At 40.4% G+C, this 19,884-nt stretch overlaps 1 protein-coding gene across 2 annotated transcripts in view; it reads left to right on the plus strand.

Moving 5' to 3' along the window:
• The window catches only part of LOC140726736 (interleukin-1 receptor type 1-like), a 59,980-nt gene that overhangs the window by 24,388 nt on the left and 15,708 nt on the right, over positions 1–19,884 (plus strand). Inside the window, exons 2-5 of one of the 2 annotated variants that reach the window (XM_073043510.1) lie at positions 553–625; positions 3,347–3,432; positions 8,138–8,402; positions 10,561–10,747. In XM_073043510.1, the coding sequence (XP_072899611.1) occupies positions 3,351–3,432; positions 8,138–8,402; positions 10,561–10,747 (534 nt within the window). In that variant the 5' untranslated portion in view covers positions 553–625; positions 3,347–3,350. The remainder of the gene's footprint in view (positions 1–552; positions 626–3,346; positions 3,433–8,137; positions 8,403–10,560; positions 10,748–19,884) is intronic. The other variant, XM_073043509.1, reaches the window with a different exon arrangement.

A 19,884-nucleotide genomic window follows, 5' to 3' on the forward strand; every position in this document is an offset into this window, starting at 1 on the left:
TGTTTTTTCACCATTTTATCAAATCACCATTGCCTTCATATTTTTAGTATCTTGTATTATTTTTAATGTTTTTAATTCTTTTAATTCATGCATTATTTGCGCCAAAGCTTCTCTTATGACTCCAGAATATCTTCCACCTCCAATCTCTTCCTGTTGTTCCTCTTTTACCTCCTCATCTTCATCTGTATGTTCCAGAGAATCCGAATCCACCTCGGGTTCATTTTCACTTCCACTTCCAATCGTAGCTGGGATTTGTAGTTCAAATTGCTCATGTTTGTGCATGCCCCTTCCTGCGTGCACGCGCAGTTCCTGTTGTTCCTTCTGGGAGACTTTTGATGTTGCCGCCGATTCCTGTTCTGTATCACTGGAGGTAAGATGCACTTGAGTCTGAGGCTTCTTCATGGTGGCTGGCTCAACTTATACTATCTTCAAAGTAGAAATTTTCTTCTTTGTCTGTTTAGGAGGCATATCTAAGGAAAGTCCTGAGTAGTTTAGACATAGTTTTTAGAAAATATTTACTAACTTTTTTTCACTTAAACATTAATTTATTAGTTTTTTTACAGGAGAGCTGGATATCCACGTCTTGATCCTACGTCATCACGTGACGTCCCCCGGAGAAGGAATAGTAAGTGATTTTTTGAATTGTTTATACTGTTGTCAGAAATGGTGAGTACTTTTTTTCCCTAACTCTCTTTTCTCCTCGAGTGACTTGAGCTGGAATATGATGTGAGAACAAAATAATTGTAGCGGGGACAGGGATTTGAAGTTTTGGGCCATAGGGATCTCTTTTGGGGCAGAGGTGACCTATATAAAACGGAGACGGAATTGTTTTATTATTGACCCATTCACTGAGGTACAATGAAAGGCTTGTTTTGCATACTTGTTATTAGGTTAGATGGTTATACTGTTTATACAGACTAATTCATTACACAGTGCAATAAGACAATAACCAAGTGCAGAGAATAAGACAATAACCAAGTGCAGAGTAACATGCACCAGCTACAAAGAAAGTGCAGTGCAAGGAGACAATAAGGTATAAGATTATAATGAGGTTGACTATAAGGACAAGCATCCATTTTATCTGACTAGAGAACCAGGCCCTGAACTGGAAAGGGCCAATATCTTGGCAAGGAGATTTGCTTGTGCTATTGGTGGGGTTATTAAACCGGATTGCAGAGAGTATGGGGAATGGGTTGATAAATGAGAGGCTGGAAAGTGATGCAGAAGTCAGCAACAGCATGTTGAGCAAACAGCAGAGACAAGGAAAGTCTACTGGATTAAATTACATTTATTTCAATAAAGCGGCCTGACAGATATGACAGATGAATTCAGGACATGGATAGATATGCAGGGGTAGGATACTATGGCCATAATGGAAACATGGCAAAGGGAGGGACAGGATTAGCAAAATAATGCTCCAGGATACAGGTGTTTTATGAAACTGAAGGAAAGAGAGGAGGGTATTGGATGGCATTTACACATCAAATATGCTCATTAATCCTAGATTTGGAGTTTGTCAGATCTACTGTATAAAGGTAGCATTTAGCTGAGTAAAACACTTCAGGCAAAATTGAAGTTTGGAAAATCTGATGTCAATGGGAATCCAGGGGAATTGCGAAGCCATAACCCACACAAATGAGGATGGTAATGGTTGTTATTGGTTAATTATCTCAGTCCCAGAATATTGCTGCAGGAATTCCTCGGGATGGTTTCCTAAGATTAACTACTTCCCACTGTATCAGGAAAGAGGCTGTTCTTTGATGATTGCGTACTGTTCAATTGTATTCTTAACTCCAAAGCAAGTGCTTGCATGGAGTAAGAATCAGGGCTGATAAATTACAAGTGATGTTTGTGTCACAACAGTCCCAAACAGTGACTATCCCCACCTAGAGAGACTGACTGCTCATGATAGTCAACATTTTATTGAGGGAGATTGCTGTTGATCAGAAATTTAATTGGAATACCCACAAACACTGCTTTATGGAAGTGTCAAATGAGGGTATTCGTGCTGTTAGAGTGACTTTTGGGTTTAGAATATCTAGCAAATGACTTCAGCCACCAATCTTCAAATCTGAATCTAGGCTGTAGATCTAATTTAAAATGCAGCACAGAACAGTCGGTTCCTAACAGCTTTAAATCACAGACCAGACAAACCTGATTAAAATTCATTTAGATGTCTGTGGTGTGGGTACAAATTGGGAGATGTGAAATTTGTGATTAGATCCAGAGAAAGCATTGTGTATGCATTGTAAATATGGAATTGTCCATTGATGTTCAATACATAAAATATCAAGTAGGGTGGGCCAGCAAGACACTTCCACTGAAAGCATCTCAATATGGTGCCTGCTGTAATTTACTTTATCGAATAAAGAGGCTGCTTCATACCTACCAGTACTTCTCTCCAGTGACTTCATTCATGCAACAACAGTGCTGTGAATATCTCACTTCCTCACCTCCCAAAATCTTCCCGTATTTACAGATTATAAGTTAAGTGTGGAGTGTGACTCATTCTTCTCCCTTTTTCTGGAAGAGTGCAGCTCTCACAACGCTTGAGACTCAAAAACATCCTACTTGACTGATACCCACTCACTTCCAAAAAATTCATTTCCTCCACAATCAGCAGTCTATGGCTGACGTGTGTACTACAGCCACTTGCCTAGACTAGTCCAATGGGAATAGGAATACTACCACTTGCAAGTTTCCCTCCAAGTCTCTCACTGCCCTGACCTTCGCTAACCTTTTGGTGTAGCTGGTTCTCTCCACTGAACCTTTACCAGGAACACTACAGTATACAAGTGTGTTCATATGTCACGTGCAAGATGGTGGGGGGGGGGGGGGGGGTTGGCGTGGTTGGTTGGTTCAAGAAGACTAATCACCATCTAATTCCATTGCTAATTTAACCAGTGGCATACACATTCTTCCATTCTTTACAAATAATTACAAAGTAATTGCTTCACTTTTACATCCTGTCAACCTGCATTTTATACAGTGTTTTAAGCATTAAATCACTCTTGGGAGGATGATACATTTTATGCAGTTCTGACTTCTATAATTGATTTTAACTACTGCATCAGATTCTGTTTGAAACTGCTCCGATTTTGCTTGATTATGGGTAAATGTGACAAAAGAAGCCCCCGTTCAGTTGAATGGAAACTTTGGGATGGAGCAAGATTTTGTGCAGGGGAATGTAGAAACTGCTATATTAGATTCCCCCCACCTTTTTTTTTCTGGTTTTTATCATCATTAGTAGATTGAACTTCTCATTAGGAACTGTAGAGAGTTGAAGAATATGAGAATTTTTATGAATATTTTCTAATAATTGGTTTCTAAATTTTCTATATTACAGGAAAATGACTGCTTCAGTTCCTGTTCTTCTCTTTGCATTTCTCCTGTTTACATTGGCTTTCCCTCTACAATTCAATTCAACTCTAGGTAAATGGAATCATGTTGTAAAAGATAATATGTTATGTAAATAAATTTGACTTTCCAGAGTAATTAGATTTCTAAACACAGAAAAATCAAATTCTAAACTCTTCTCTGTTTTAATTAAATGTGTGTGTGATATGAACTAAGAACTCAATGACTTGTTGGGTATCAAGTGCCTGCAGCCCTGTGTGTTGTGATTGGAAACTTGTCTTGCAGGTTGTGTTTTTAAAAAATAAATTCTACTTCAACAGTCATTGGTTGATTTCTTAAACTATGGCTGGTCAGATGTGTAGTGTTTATTAAATTGTAAAGGTAAATACAGATCAAAAATTATTATGGCTTGTATCATCAGCAGGTCCTTTTATGCGGTATGACCACTTTTACAATCTCACCTTGTGATACAAACTAAGTATGCACTGCATCTAATAAAGCAAGGAGATACAAAGTGATGCAGAATGGAAAAGCTTCTTGCTGTTTGTGTTCTTAGTTCTTAATTAAACAAAGAACAAATACAGGCACTGAAATGCATATGGTTTAGGTAGATAGGAGCTATAGGTTTCAGTTGATTACAGATCTTTATGTTCATGTTTAATTGTTATATATATCTGAAGTCTCTGAGTGAGAGGAACAGCTGGGGAGCAATTACTTTATTGAGAATATTGTATAGGCCACCCAGCAGCAGTGAGGACATGGAAGAAAATATAAATAGGCAGATTTTTGGAAAGGTGCAAAAATAACAGGGTTATTGTCATAGGTGACTTCAACTTCCCTAGTATTGATAGGCACCTTCTTAGTGCAAAATGGTTGCACTAATTAGGCATGTCCTGCAAGGATTCCTGACACAGTACGTGGACAGGCCAATTAGAGAAGAGACTATACTAGATCAAGTACAGTACTAGGCAGTGAACCTGTCCAGTGGCATATCTGTCAGTGGGTGAGCATTTTGGAACAGTGACCATAACTCGCTGACCTTTAGAACATTCATGGATAAGCTTAGAGGCAGATATAGAGGAAAGTATTGCATTGGAGTGGGATAAATATGATGTATTAGGCAAAAACTTTGGGGGCATAAATTGGGAAGAGATGTTCTTAAGGAAATGCACAGCAGTAACGTGAAAGTTGTTGAGGGAACATTTGCATGGGTTTCTGGATAGGATGTGGTTATTGGATAATATCCTATTGGATAGGCACATGATTATAAAAGAAAAAGCTAAGGATTATGTGTTGTGTAAGAGAGAATGGTTGAATTCCAGTGAGGACGTGGAAGGGAAGGTTAGTGAGATTGCAGATGGGACAAAGGTTGGGAGTTGTGGATAGCATAGAAGGTTATCATAGGTTACAACTGGAAGTAGGGAGGATGGAGAAGTGATACACTTTGAAAGATCCAGCTGGAAGATGTAGTACAAGGTTAATGGCAGATTTTAATAGTATGGAAAAACAGAGATCTTGGAGTCCAAGTCCGTGATCACTCAAAGTTGTTGTGCAAATTGATAGAGTGGTTATGAAGGTATATTTTGTTCATTTCTGGTTGCCTCATTATAGGAAGGATTTAGAATTTTTAGTGAATGCATAGAAGAGATTTATCAGGATGCTACCTGGATTAGAGAGCATGTCTTATGAGGAATAGTTGAATGAATTAGGGCTTTTCTCTTTGGAGCTAAGGAGGAAGAAAGGTGACTTGATAGAGGTGTATGAGATTCTGAAAGACATAGACAGATTGAACAGTGAACATGTTTTTACCAGGGCAGCACTAACTATAGGACATTAGTTTAAGGTGAATGGAGGAAAGTTTGAGGAAATGTCAGAGGTAGCTTTTTTTAACACAGCTTGGAAGGTTCCTGGAATGCACTGCTGGAATTGCTGGCTAATGTAGAAGGGATATTTAGGAGACTGTTGGATAGGCACATGTTTGTTTAAAAAAAAAGCTAAGGGTTATGTGTTGTGTAAGAGAGAATGGTTGGATTGATTGTAAAGTAGGTTTATAAGAAAGCACATTATGAGCCACAGGGTACGACTGTGCTGCACTAATCTCCATGCATCAGGGTTATAAATGGTTAAACTAAATGCTAATCCAGAAAGCCTTAAGTTGATTATCCTCATGCTTGACACTTTCTGATTATATGTGATAGTAAAAATATTCAATTGAAAAAGTGCAGAGAATTTTAGAGTCCTGACCTACGTGCATCACTTAATTACCTCATCTGTAAATTTTCAGAATCAATTTTATAATCAGTGATGTATGTCATGAAATTTGTTGTTACTATAAATTACAATAAGAATAAAATAAATAGTGTGAAAGAGCAGTGGTGAGGTAGTGTTTATGGATTGTTCAGAAATCTGATAACGGAGGCGAAAAAACTATTCCTAAAGTATCGAGTGTATATCTTGAGGCTCCTGTATCTCCTTTCTAATGTGGCAATAAATTCCAAATTCACCACCCTCCTCACCTCTTCAAAATGGATGCCCCTCGATTCTGACGCTGTGCCGTCTGGTCCTCGACTCACCCACTATAGGAAATATCCTCTCCACATTCACTCTAGCTAGGCCTTTCAATATTTGATTGGTTTCAATGAAATCCCCCTCATTCTTCTGAACTCCAATGAGTACAGGCCCAGAGCCATCAAATACTCCTCATATGTTAACCCTTTCATTCCCGTGATCATTCTCATGAACCTACTCTGGACCCTCTCTAATGCCAGCATAGCTTTTCTTAGATCGGAGGCCCAAAACTGCTCACAATACTCCAAGTGTGGTCTGACCATTGCCTTATGTTGCCTCAGTATTGCATCCTTGTTCTGATATTCTAGGCATCTTAAAATGTATGTTAACATTGCACATGCCTTCCTTGGCGTTGACTCAACCTGTAAGTTATCTTTTAGGTAATCCTGCACAGGGACTCCCAAGTCCCTTTGCACCTCAGTTTTCTGAATTTTCTCCGTGTTTAGAAAATAGTCTACACCTTTATTCCTATTAATGAAGTGCATGACCATACACCTCCCACTCTATATTTCACCTGCCAGTTCTTTGCTCATTCACCAGTCGGTCTGAGTCCTTCTACACAACCCCTGCTTCCTCAACACTACCTGCCCCTCCACCTATCATTATATCATCTGCAAACTTGGCCAAAAAGCCATCAATTTTGTCATTCAAATTTTTGACGTATTTAAAAGAGATCTCTTTTGAAAAAGATTTCAAAGTATTTAATAAATAAGTTATGTTATATGCAGTCAGTGTTATTATTCCTTGTGGTGACTTTTGTTTGTTTTATCATAATTTTAGTATTTAAGAAAGAAATAAATCAGTAGGGATGTAGGGGATCATGGAATATCCTTGCCACGCAGGATTAAAGTGAATTACAACATTTTCTATAGCTGTAATCAGGAGCAAAAGGACAGCCTAGGAAAGAATGTATTGCCTTAATGACCAAAGGGATAATGTATGTGTCAGGCAACAGAATGCAGGAATTGTATTGTAAAGCCTTCAAAACTGTATTGGCTTCTTTTTGATATATTTTATTGGATGAACTTAAAATGATTTTACATAATTGATTGAAGTTTGGATGGCCATGATTTTAATTAAGGAAAAGGCCTGTATGTTTTGTAAAGTTGCAATGTAATTGGGCCCCTCAAGGTCAAAAAATGTCATCGTTGTTGACTACAAAATCTGGGCCATATTAATTAGATTGGTTGTCCCAGGATATATATTTCTACTTTGTTTTTAATTTCATACAAATTATTACTGTACAGTATTACTGTACTGTACATCACTTCACCATTCCCTTCTACCGTCCCCTCTTTGAGCTAAAATGTTCAGTCCTCAGCAAGGGCCTTACCTTTGTCCCTGAACTTCATTGAGTTCCACATCTGCCACGACACTGAGCTCTTCTTCTGTCACCTCTTTCTCCGAGCCCATTTCTTTGGCAAGAGCTCCCACCCTGCACTGATGACCACTTCTCCAGTCAACAACCCTCCTCTTCTTTGACACCCCACTTTGTTTCTCTACCTGCTCTGGAGAGATGCGGACTTGTCTATATTGATGAGACCCAATGTAAATTGGGGGACTGCTTAGCTGAGTACCTCAGCTCCATCCGCCACAAGTGACACTTACCGGAGGCCAGCCATTTGGATTCCTGTGCCCATTCCTACTCTGACATGTTGGTCCATGGCTGCTTCTTCTGCAACAATGAGGCCATTCTCTGGTTAGAGGAGCAACACCTCATATTCCGTCTAGGTAGCCTCCAACCTGATGGCATGAACATCGATTTCAACCTGCGGTAATTTTTTTCTCTCTTTTTTACCGCCCCCCCCCCCCTTGTTTCTATTCCGTACTCTGGCCTCTTACCTTCTTGTCTCACCTGCCTATCCCCTCCACCACCACCTCCTCCTCCTCATTGTCCCATGGTTCACTCTCCTATCACATCCCTTCCTTTCCAGACCTTTACCTTTCCTAATCACCTGGCATCACCTATCTATCACCTTCTAGTTTGTCCTCCTTTCACTCCCCCCACTGTTTTATTCTGGCATCTTCCCACCTCCTTTCCAGTCGTGATGAAGGGTCTTGGCTCAAATTGTCAACTTCCATAGATGCTGCCTGACCTATTAAGTTCCTCTAGCATTTTATGTGTGTTGCTCTGGATTTCCAGAATCTGCAGAATCTCTTATGATTATCATTGTATAGATCCTGTGCTTTCTTTGTTTTTTTTTGTTTCTAGAATCATGCCAAGACAAAGGGATTTATTTGGACCGCCACTATGTTCTGGAAGGGGAAGCACTAACTTTTAAATGCCCTGATTCAGAATATTTACGTCCTGAAGGGTTCAAGATTGCAGCTAAGAATATCAGTATTACGTGGTACCGCAACAAAACATCAGAACTAATAACAACAGACAAGACACAGAGGATACATGCAGAAGATGATTCTCTTTGGCTTCTTCCTGTATTAAGTGGAGATACTGATCTCTATATTTGTTTTGTGTGGTAAGGTTGCAAAGTCATTATTCACATAAGAATACCCAGACCAAGCGATGCTGGACAGTTCTAAACTAATAAGTAAGAGTAGAATTATTAATCCATTATAATTTTACTAAATTTCCAATTTTAATTTACTTTATCATTTGTATTAGTAGAATTATTTTGTGCATAATACTTTTTCATTTTTACTGAGTTTTTAAGTTTGTTCTATATTTCGTATTTAAAAAGAATGGTTGTCTACAAATTCAATAATTGAGTAATCAGCTTATTTGCAAGTCAACATTGTCAACTGTCAAGTTATTCTTTGTTTTTCTGACATCAATATATAGGAGAATCCACAAAAGAGGTTGAGATTGGTCCATTACAATTGGAGAATGTCCATAAGACCATAAGATATAGGAGCTGAAGTAGGCCATTCGGCCTATTAAGTCTGCTCCACCATTCAATCATGGGATGATCCAATTCTTCCAGTCATTCCCAGTCCCCTATCTTCTCCCCATAGGCTTTGATGCCCTGGCCAATCAAGAACCCATCTATCACTGCCTTAAATGCACCCAAATACATGGCCTCCATAGCCACTCGTGGCAACAAATTCCACAGATTTACCACTCTCTAACTGAAGTAATTTCTTCGGATCTCAGTTCTAAAAGGACGTCCTTCAATCCTGAAGTCATGCCCTCTCGTCCCAGAATCCCCTGCCATGGGAAATAACTTTACCTTATCTAATCTGTTCAGGCCTTTTAACATTTGGAATGTTTCTATGAGATCCCCCCCTCATTCTCTGGAACTCCAGGGAATACAGCCCAAAAGCTGCCAGATGTTCCTCATACGGTAACCCTTTCATTCCTGGAATCATTCTCTGAACCCTCTCCAAAGTCAGTATATACTTTCTAAAATAAGGAGCCCAAAACTACACACAATACTCTTAAGTGTGGTCTCACGAGTGCCTTATAGAGCCTCAACATCACATCCCTGCTCTTATATTCTATACCTCTAGAAATGAATGCCAACATTGCCTTCTTCACCAGCGACTAAACCTGGAGTTAACCTTTAGGGTATCTTGCACAAGGACTCCCAAGTCCCTTTGCATCTCTGCATTTTGAATTCTGTCCCCATCTAAGTAATAGTCCGTCCGTTCATTTCTTCCACCAAAGCGCATGACCATATACTTTCCAACTTTGTATTTCATTTGCCACTGCTTTACACATTCCCCTAAACTATCTACGTTTCTCTGCAGGCTCTCTGTTTCCTCAACACTACCCACTCCTCCACCTATCTTTGTATCATTGGCAAATTTAGCCACAAATCCATTAATCCTATAGTCCAAATCATTGACATAACCCCTTTGTAGTGGCTGTTCTGCTAAAGCCATTGGGTAGATCCTCAGAAAATTGGGGCATTTCAGGTGGGAGAGACTTCAAAGCATAGGACTTCAGCCAATATAGAATATTCTGGCTACAGTTTTATCAGTTCTTGCTGTTGGTTTCTTGTTGAAAAATAAATGGAGTCTCTTCATAATCACAAGAGATTTTGCAGATGTTGGAAATCCAGAGCAACACACACAAAATGCTGGAGGAACACAGCAAGTCAAGCAGCATCCATGGAAATGAATAATCAGTCTATGCTTCCGGCTGAGACCTTTGATCAGGACTAGAAAGGAAGGGAGGAGAAGACAGAATAAGACGGTGGGAGAAGTGGAAGGAGTATAAGCTAGAAGGTGATAGATAAAGCCAGGGGAGTGGGGAGTGGGGAGTGTGGAAATGAAGTAAGAAGCTGGGAGATGATTGGTAGAAAAGGTCAAAGGCAGGACAAGAAGCAATCTGATAGAAGAGGAGTGTGTACCATGGGCAGAAGGGAAGAAGGAGGGGAACTGGGGGAAGGTGATAGGCAAGTGAGGAGAAGATATATGAGGAGAGCCAGAATGGAGAATTGAAGAAGAGAGGAAGGGGTGTGGGAAAGTTACCAGAATCTGGCAAAGTCGATGTTCATGCCATCCAGTTGGAGACAGAATATGAAGTGTTGCTCCTCCAATCCGAAAACAGCCTTTTTATGTTTTCTCCTTCAGTTATTCAATTTGAATGCTTTTGCATTGAAATCAATTAACATTTTGATTTGGGAGTTTTATATTCAGGAACATTTCTAACACCGAGATGTGTGCTTACAGGTATCCTACATTTTGTGTCAAAAGGGCAATTTCAGTTCAAGTTAACAAGCCTGTCAGTGCATCATGCCCACAGAACAGTAATTTCTATGGGTCGTCGTCTCATAGGGGAACAGCTAAAAGGATGTTTTGTCCTGATATCGAAGGGTATGCAGGTTCAAATGAAGATTTGGCACTACAGTGGTACAAGGTAAGTGATTCCTAATGTGGATGATTAACTTGTAACATAGTTTACTGATTGAAATTGTATATCATTTAGAATAATTTATATATGTACTCCTTCAATCTGATGAAGAACACGGTGATAAAATGGGACCAGAAAATTACCCAAGCTTATGTTCACCATGTTCTTACTTTCCAAACAAAGCTTGTATGGAAGGCTACCAAAGCTTGCAGCAGGATCTGGACTAACTGGAAAAATGACAGATGGAATTTAATATGGTCAAGTGTGAGTTTTTGCATTCTGGAAGGACAAACCAGAGAAGCACTTACACGGTGAACACTAGGATACTGAGGATTGTGATAGAACAGAGGGACCTAGGCAGAAAGATACATAATTCCCTCACATAAAACGGCATCACAGGTAGATAGGTCTGTAAAAAAATGCTTTTGGCGCATTGCCTTCATAAATCAATGTATTGAATACAGGAATTTTAATGTTGAAGTCGTATAAGCCTTTGTTGAGACCTAATTTGAGGTATTGTGTGCAGTTCTGGTCACCTACCTACAGGGAAGATGTCAATAAGATTGAAAGAGCGCAAATAAAATTTACGACAATGTTGCCAGCACTTGAGGACCTGAGTTATAGGGAAAAATTGAATAGGTTTGGACTTCATTCCCTAGAGTAGTGGTCACCAACCTTTATAAGCCCAAGATCCCCTACCTCAGCCTTAGAGAAAGGCAAGATCGACCCCAGATCGATTAGTTACACACATGCGCACTGGGGCAGAAAAAAAAACGGAAGTAAAACCCCGCAACCCGGAAGTAGAAATAACATATGTACACCAGGGGTCACCACTCTTTTTTCGCACCGCGGACCGGTTTAATATTGACAGTATTCTTGTGGACCGGCCGACGGGGGTCGGGGGGGGGGGGGGTGGGGGTGGTGTTAATCATGACCAGAATACAGTGATACTTGAAGCAGGTTCCTTATGTCCCGTCTATTCCACAATTTAGTTTTCGTGGCTCTCGGCACTTAGCTTCTGTCCCGCTTGCTCATGTTTTTTCCGCTGGAAAAAAAACTCAACGGGTTTGTCTTTAAGTGCAGGGTGCTTGGGCTCAAGGTGCAGAAGCATTTTGAGGGCTTCATTGCCTCATTAGAGAGCCTCTAGGCCCGAACTCCAGCCTCCCGCCTGCCCGCTGCCAGCCGCCTTGGCCAGGTGCAGCTGGTTGTGGGAGGGGTGAGAGGACAAGGTAAGGGCTGGAGGTCCCTGTGCCGGGGCCGCGGCGGTCGCAGTCTGGAGAGAGCGACCGACTGAACGAGGACTGTGACGGCACGTGCCCAACTCCCTTGTAGGATCTATCGGCCGGCAAAAGTTTGGCTTGAGGGATGACTTTTAGTAGATCGCAGCGAGGTAGCTGCTCTAATTACGAAACCCTGAACCTGGATTAGGTTGTCTGCGAATATTTTAGCACTGGGTTCCCCACAAACATTGGGTGTGCTAAACAGGTTCAGAGGCAGCACCCATCTGTCCATGCTGCAGGCCAGTATCAACGGCACTTCTCGCCGGCCGCGTGAGGGTATCATTGCGTTTAGGCGACTGATGTCCTCGCGTGGGTTCAAGTTCAACAGTGGGCTTGACAGGGAATGAGGAAAAGTGCAGCTGACCCATATCGTTTCCTCGTGGCCCAGTGGTTGGGGACCACTGAAGTACACTGTGTAGTGTGGGGGAGCTACACGCATGCGCACTGGGCAGAAAGAACGGAAATAAAACCCTGCAACCCGGAAACAGTCTCTCAACAGTATTTGTGTATTTATTTTTCTTTTTTTTTTCGGGATCTACTGGGTAATTCTCAAAGATTGACCAGTCGATCGCGATCGACGGGTTGGCGACCACTACCCTAGAGAGTAAGAGAATGAGGGGAAGATTTGATAGAGGTATACAAAATTATGAGTGGTATAGATAGAGAAAATGCAAGCAGGCTTTTTCCATTGAGGTATGGTGAGACACTGGAACCAGAGGTCAATGGTTAAGGATGAAAGCTGAACTGTTTAAGGGGAACGTGATTGAGAATTTCTTCACTCAGAGTGGTGAAAGTGTGGAACAAGCTGCCAGTGGAAGTGATAGATGCGGGTTTGGTTTCGACTTTTAAGAGAAATTTGGATAGGTATATGGATGGGAAGGGTGTGGAGGGCTCTAGTATGGTCCAGGTGCAAGTTGATCGGACAAAGCAAAATAATAGTTCAGCACAGACGAGATGGCTGGAGGGCTTGTTTCTGTGCTGTAGTACTCTATGTCTCTATGGCTCTATTCAAGTAACACAACATTAAGTCCCCTTTACTGTTCTTTTTGCCATTTGCCTTGATTGGTTACAAGGTGTTTGTTTCATTCTGCTATACAATAGTATACATAGGGATGAGAAAAGGAGTGCAAACTAGTTGGTTTCTAGTGTATAGCTGTACATATGTGCCAGCTTTGAGTGTTTTCACCCGCTGATGATCTTTCCAATGGTTAAGGTCAAGACAATGACTTCCCTTATGGAAGACCTCCAGAAGTTTTTTATGCAGGTAGATGTACTTAATGGCCTCCTTGAGTAGAGAAAAATTGGCCTGTACATTAAACACTCATAAAGAGAATTCCTAACTCTATGGGTGAGGTGCTGGAGAACTGGTGGATTTTGTTCTGTTATTCAAGAAAGGGTCTAATAATGAGCTGAGAAATCATGGGCCTTCAGATGTGGATAAATTATTGGAAGGTATTTTAAAGGACATAGATCGGGCCTGAATAAGCATGGCTTTCTGCATTGTAGGTCATGTCTAACCAATCAAAGAGTGTTTTTGAGGAGGTTATCATGAAGGTTGATGACGTAAAGGTGGTGGTCATTGGCTACATGGATTTTAGCAAGGCCTTTGACAAAGCCCCCATGGCAGGTGGGTCCAGAAGGTTAAGTTGCTTGGCATTCAGGATTAAGTAACCAAATGAATTCAGTTTGGTTTAGTAGCAGAAATCAGAGTGTGGTAGTAGATGGTTGTCTCTCTAACTAGACATCTGTGACTAGTGGTGTGCTGCAGGGATTGGTGGTGGGTCCATTGTTTATCATCTATATTAATGATTTAGAAGATAATATGGAAAACTGGATCAGCAAATATGGTAACACCTAGATATGGGGCATAGTGGATGTGAGGAAGGCTATCAAAGCTTCCAGCGAGATATTGCCTTGCTGGGAAAATGGGTTGAAAAGTGGCAGATGGAATTTAATGGAGATAAGAGTGAGGTGTTGCATTTTGGGATGATAAAACAGGGTACGACTTGCACGGTGAATGGTTGTGCTCTGAAACATGCAGTTGAACAAAGAGGAGTGGAATGAGTGAGTGTTGAACAAACTGCCAAAAGAAGTGGTGGATGCAGGTTCAATTGTAATATTTAGTTTGGATAGGTACATGAATAAGAGGGATTTTGAGGAATATGATCCAGCTGCATGTAGATAGAACTAGGTTGAAGATCAGGTTGGCATGGACTAGATGGGCTGTCGACTGGTTTCTGTGCTATAGTACTCTGTGACTCAAATCTACAAATGTGTGATTTTTGCACATGGAAGGATGAAGCTGAAACACTACCCACGTCTGTGTATGTTGACATTGAGAGCTGAAGTGAGGCAAGTATTTTCATAAACCCTGTCAACAATGGTGAAGGAAGGCTACAGCAAAAAGCACTGGTGGAGAAGGTTGAGTTTTTGTAACAGATTATCTGGAAGAGGGGAAGCTGATCGAATGAAATGGAGTCTTTAATAGAAGCAGGATGGCAAGAAATACGGTTGTGTTTGCTTTTAACAGATGTTCTAACATTATACTGGAAGTTATACTGGGGTGTGAGTGTGAATCATTATACTGTTTATTGCTACAGAGTAGTTGTGAAGACAAATATTAGCTAAGTACAAACTGATCTAATCAGATTCTCACATTAATACTTTCTAGCAAAATGTATTGGATGTGCCAAAACCTTGGCAAGTTATTCAGGTCACCTTTCCACAGGAGGGTACTGTGACCATTTGTTGAATAGCACCATAGGTTGAACTCATCTAATAAGTCATCAGAACCCTGTATTTAAAATAAGCTGCATGATGTATTGAATCTGAGCAGATGTCATTTCTAGTTTGATATTGCACTGAAATGGAAAGTAACATTTTCATGAATAGACTCTTTATTGAATATAAGGATTTTGTTTATTTTTTAAAAATATTTCAGGATCAGAATTAATTTTATTATCACTGGCATGCCATGAAATTTGTTATTTTGTGGTAGCAGTGGAGTGCAATACATAAAATATTTTATAAATGATAAGAAGAAATCTATATTAAAAATTATGTAATGCAAAATAAAAGCAAGAATAGTGAGGTAGCATTCATGGCTTCATTCTCCAGAAATCTAAAGGAAGGAGGAAAGAGGCTGTTCCTAAAATTTTCCTGCAAATCTTGTAAAGTTGTTTTGCATTTCCAATCAGTAGGTGATTGCTGCCAAACCTGATAACACATTATAAAAGAAGAACTCCAAGTTTATCCTCTTTTCCAAGTAGGAACAGAGGATTAACATAGCATAACACATTATGTACAACTTGCTGTCCTGTACATTTTAGCATTTGGCTTGTGCAACTTTGGATTGAGGTAACAAACAGAAAATCATTGTTCCTGATCCTTCTTAATTATGCACAAAGGTGTTCCATACATTGGAGGATTATAGGATTGGAGGAAATATTGGTGGTAAAGTATGTGGAATGTTTGCTTTGCTACCAGGGAGTAATAGGAATGTTATGTAATGGTAAGTAAAATTAACTGGGAATGATAATGTTTGCAGGTCTCTCCATTCCAATTTCTATGCTTCCAACTCCTTTTAATATTTTTTTGACCTGAGAGTTAGTTTCCACAAATGAGGAAATGAAGGTTTGGCTGCATTTTTTATGACCAGTCTCTCTCTATTGTTGACTGTTTTTGCCCTTTATAATTAATGCAAAAAAGAATGATTACTACTTCTGCATAATGTAGTCACATTCAGGTAATCGCACAATGAACAAAATTAGTATATTGAAGGAAGCATGGACCAAATATACTGTTTGTGTATCAGATGAAACAGTGGGGGGATGTACTTAAAGATCTGATCTGAATTTTTGCGGTTGAATCAGTCAAGTTTATTATCTCTATTAGGTAATGTGAAATTTGTTTTTTAGTGGTAGAAGTACAATGCAAAGCATAAAAATGACTATAAAACACAAAAAAATAAGTAGTGCAATAAAAATGAAATAATGAGATAGTATTCATGGACCACAGAAATCTGATGACGGAGGTGAGGAAGCTGTTCCTGCATGATTGATTGAGTGATAGTGTTAGATATATTGGTAGTGTTAAACAGCCACACACAATTTAGTGAGCATCGTTAAGTTATTAAATAACAATTCATTTGGGAAGTGAAGTTTGTTAAGTTCTTTAAAGTTGAATTTGGCCCTTTTTGCCTTAGAGTTAGTAAAGCTTATTCTGAGATCACAAGGCAAGAGAAACAACAATTAATATTTCAGATCACTAATTTTTTTTATCAGAGGTGGAAAATGGGAAAAGGACATTTGTTTGACCTAAAAGAGTAACTCCTATTCTTCTCTCTTAGATTTGTTGGGTGTTCTGTTTTTATTTAATATTTTAAGCATCTGCCATGGGTTGATTTTCACTGTGTGATCATGTTGTCTTTGTGCTGATGTTGTAGCTGCACTGTGGCCCCTACAGGTGGCAATACTGTGCTAAAATACTGACTTCATTGTATTCAATGCCTCATCTGTGCAGCTAGGAGCTGTCATACATTCTATTGATTTTTCTGCCATTATTGACTGGGCTTTATAGCACATGCTTGCTGCAGTTTTTCTTGAGTTGCCTTTAAGCTGCTGAAAGCTTTTAAGCATATCAGTGTGTAAGTATATAGGACCCACCAGTTTTCTTCTCCAGCTGTAAAACGTAGGCTATAAGATCCTTGGCTGTGAGTCTCAGAGGGAAAGGGTGCATTCAGACAGAGCAATAGTAAGAGGAGACTCAATAGAGAGTGCAAAGACAGGAAATTCTGTGACCACAAAAGAGAAGTCAAGATGGTGTGTTGTCTCCTGGGTACCAGGGTAAAGGATATCTAGGTGGCTGCAGGAAGTACTTGAGTGGGAAGGTGAACAGCCAGCAGTCTTGGAACCTGTTAGAACAAATGGAAGAATAAGAGATGAGGTCCTGCAGAATGAGTATAAAGACGTCCCTCTGCAACTGGATCCTTGACTTCTTCATCAGGAGCCCACAATCATTGCAGATGAGTAATAACATCTCCTCGCTTGGTCCATTGCTCCACTCTGTCTACACTCAAGACTGTATGGCTAGGCAAAGTTCAAATCCCAACTATACATTTACCAATGACACTACTGGTGTTGGCAGCATCTCAGATGACAACAAGGAGGTGTATAGGAGTGTGATTTGCTGGTTGAGTCGACACAACAACAACCTTGCAATCAATGTTAAGACCACCAAGGAATTGATTGCAGAAATTGGGGAGGGAAGGCTAGGAGAACATATACCAGTCCTCATTGAGGGATCAGCAGTGGAAAGGGTGAGCAGCTTCAAGTTTCTGATCTCAGAAGATCTATCCTGGGCCCAACACACTGATGCAGTTACAAAGAAAGCATGCCAGGGGTTCTATTTCATTAGTAGGTGTTTAAGGTGATTTAGTACATCATCAAAGACTCTAGCAAATTTCTACAAATACATGGTGGAGAGCATTCTGACTGGCTGCATCATAGGCTGTTATGGAGGCTCCAGGGTGCAGGGTTGAAAGACGCTACAGAGACTTGTAGACTCAGCTAGCTCCATCAGCTGCCCAACATACCACCATCAAAGACGTCTTCAGAAGGCGGTGCATCAAGATGGTGTCAGCATGATGGAAGGACTCTCAGCACCTGGGAGATGCCCTCTTCTCATTACTATCATTGGGGTGGAGGTACAGGAGCCTGAACACCCACACTCTACATTTTAGGAATAGCTTCTTCCCCTCTTGCAGCAGATTTCTGAATTCTCTATGACTACTACCTCACTGTTCCTTTGTACTATATATTACATTTTTAAATAGTAATATTAATTTTTAATTAATATTTCACTCCACTGCTGTTGCAAAATAACAAGTATCACAACATTTGCCAGTGATAATAAACCCGATTCTGATTATGGGTTCAGTAAGATGTGGGACCTTGAGGGTAGTGATCTCTGGATTACTCGCGGCGCCATGTGCTGGCAAGGTCAGAAATAGAAGGATGGGCCAGGCGAATTCATGGCTGAGGAGCTGGTGCAGGAGGCTGGGATTCAGGTTCTTGGCGCATTGGGATCTAATCTGGGATTGAAATGACCTGTATCTCAGGTTGCCTCTGAGCGATGGGCCAAAATCCTTGCTAGGAAGCTTGCTTGTTAAGGGATCTGACTTTGAATAGGAACAAATCATGCTATAAAACATTTGCCAGCAAGAGCAAGTTTAGGATCAGGATAGGCAGAGGGCAGTAAAGATAGGTAAAGAAATTCCCAGTTGAACTTTAATGCGCATGGTTTATTTAATGGGTAAGCTGGATGAACTCAGCATGGATTGGCCCTGAGAACTGTAATGTTATAGCCATAACAGAAACATGGCTGAGAGAAGGGCAGGACTGGCAGCTCAGTATTGCACAATACAGATGCTACAGGTGTGACAGGTACAGATATCTAGTGGGGGAGGGTTGCCTTTTTGATAAGGGAAGACATGATAGCAGTACTTAGAGGTGACATGCTTGGGGATGTCCAGTGAGACCATATGTGCAGAACTTAGAAACAAGAAGGGGAAGGTCACTCTAGTGGGGCTGTATTATAGTCCCTAAGTAGTCAGTGAGCCATTGAGGGTAGAGAAATTGCTTATAGTTGTAAGACTATTAGGGCTTAATCAGTGGTAGATTTTAATTTCCCCAGTATTAACTGAACTACTCAGAGATTTAAGGGCCTGGAAGGAGTGGAATTTGTGAAATGTCCAGGGAAGTTTCCTGACTTAATATATAAAAGGCCCGATTCAGGAGGGTGCAACATCAAGGAATTAAGTAGAGCAAGTAAAATAAATGGCAATCTGTTAGAACGTTTGGCACCAGTGACTGTAATTCTATCAGTTTTAGCATAGTGATGGAAAAGGATAGGACTGACCCACTGGTTAGCATCCTAACTGGAGCAGGGCTAATTTTGGGGTATCTACCAAAAGTTGATTGGGTGAGGCTATTTGAAGAGAAGGAAACAAATAGTAATTGGGAAGCTTTTAAAAGTGTGATATCAAAAGTCCATGAGCAGCAGTTTCCTATTCAGGTGAGGGGCAAGTCTGGCAAGTTTGGGGAACCTTGATTGACAGGTGATATTGAGGCTCTGGTCAAGAAACAGAAGGAAGCGTACAATAGCTAAGGTAGCTGGTGACAAGTGAATCCTTTGCTGATTATAAAATTTAGAATACTCTTAAGAAGGAAATCAGGAAGGCAATGCGGGGGAATGAGATGGAACTGATGGGTAAAGCTAAAGAAAATCCCAAGAGGTGGCTATATAAAGAGTAAAAAGGTGCCTAGGGAGAGAGCAGGTCCCCTTGTAGATCAACAGGGCCCATTATCTCTAGCTTCAGGAGATGGGTGAAATCTGTAACAAATATTTCTCCTTAAATATTCATTAGAATATCCATTTACTGAGGAGGAAATCATGGTTACTCAAGCGAAACAAGTGGAGGTGTTTTGGAGGAATTCATATCGGCAGGGAGGAGGTATATTAATGTGGATAAATCCCCAGAACTTGACCAAGTGCATCCTGATATTTTGTGGGAGACTAGCAAAGAAATTGTGGATGCCCTTGCTGAGATACTTGCTTCATTATTAGCCACTGGTGAAGTTCACAAAAACTGTAAGGTGGCTAATTTATTCAGTTGTTTATGAACGGTAACATGGCCAAACCAGGGAACTACAGTAGTGTGGAAGTTACTGTATGGAATTCTGAGAGATGGGATCGACCAGCATTTGGATAGATGGAGTCTGATTAGGAGGACTCTGCTTGGCTTTGTGCTTGGAAAGTCATGCTTGTCTAACCTTCTGGAGTATTTTGGTAGATTCAAAGCTA

This window comes from Hemitrygon akajei, chromosome 4 (genome assembly GCF_048418815.1).
Source record: "Hemitrygon akajei chromosome 4, sHemAka1.3, whole genome shotgun sequence".
Lineage (NCBI taxonomy): Eukaryota > Metazoa > Chordata > Chondrichthyes > Myliobatiformes > Dasyatidae > Hemitrygon > Hemitrygon akajei.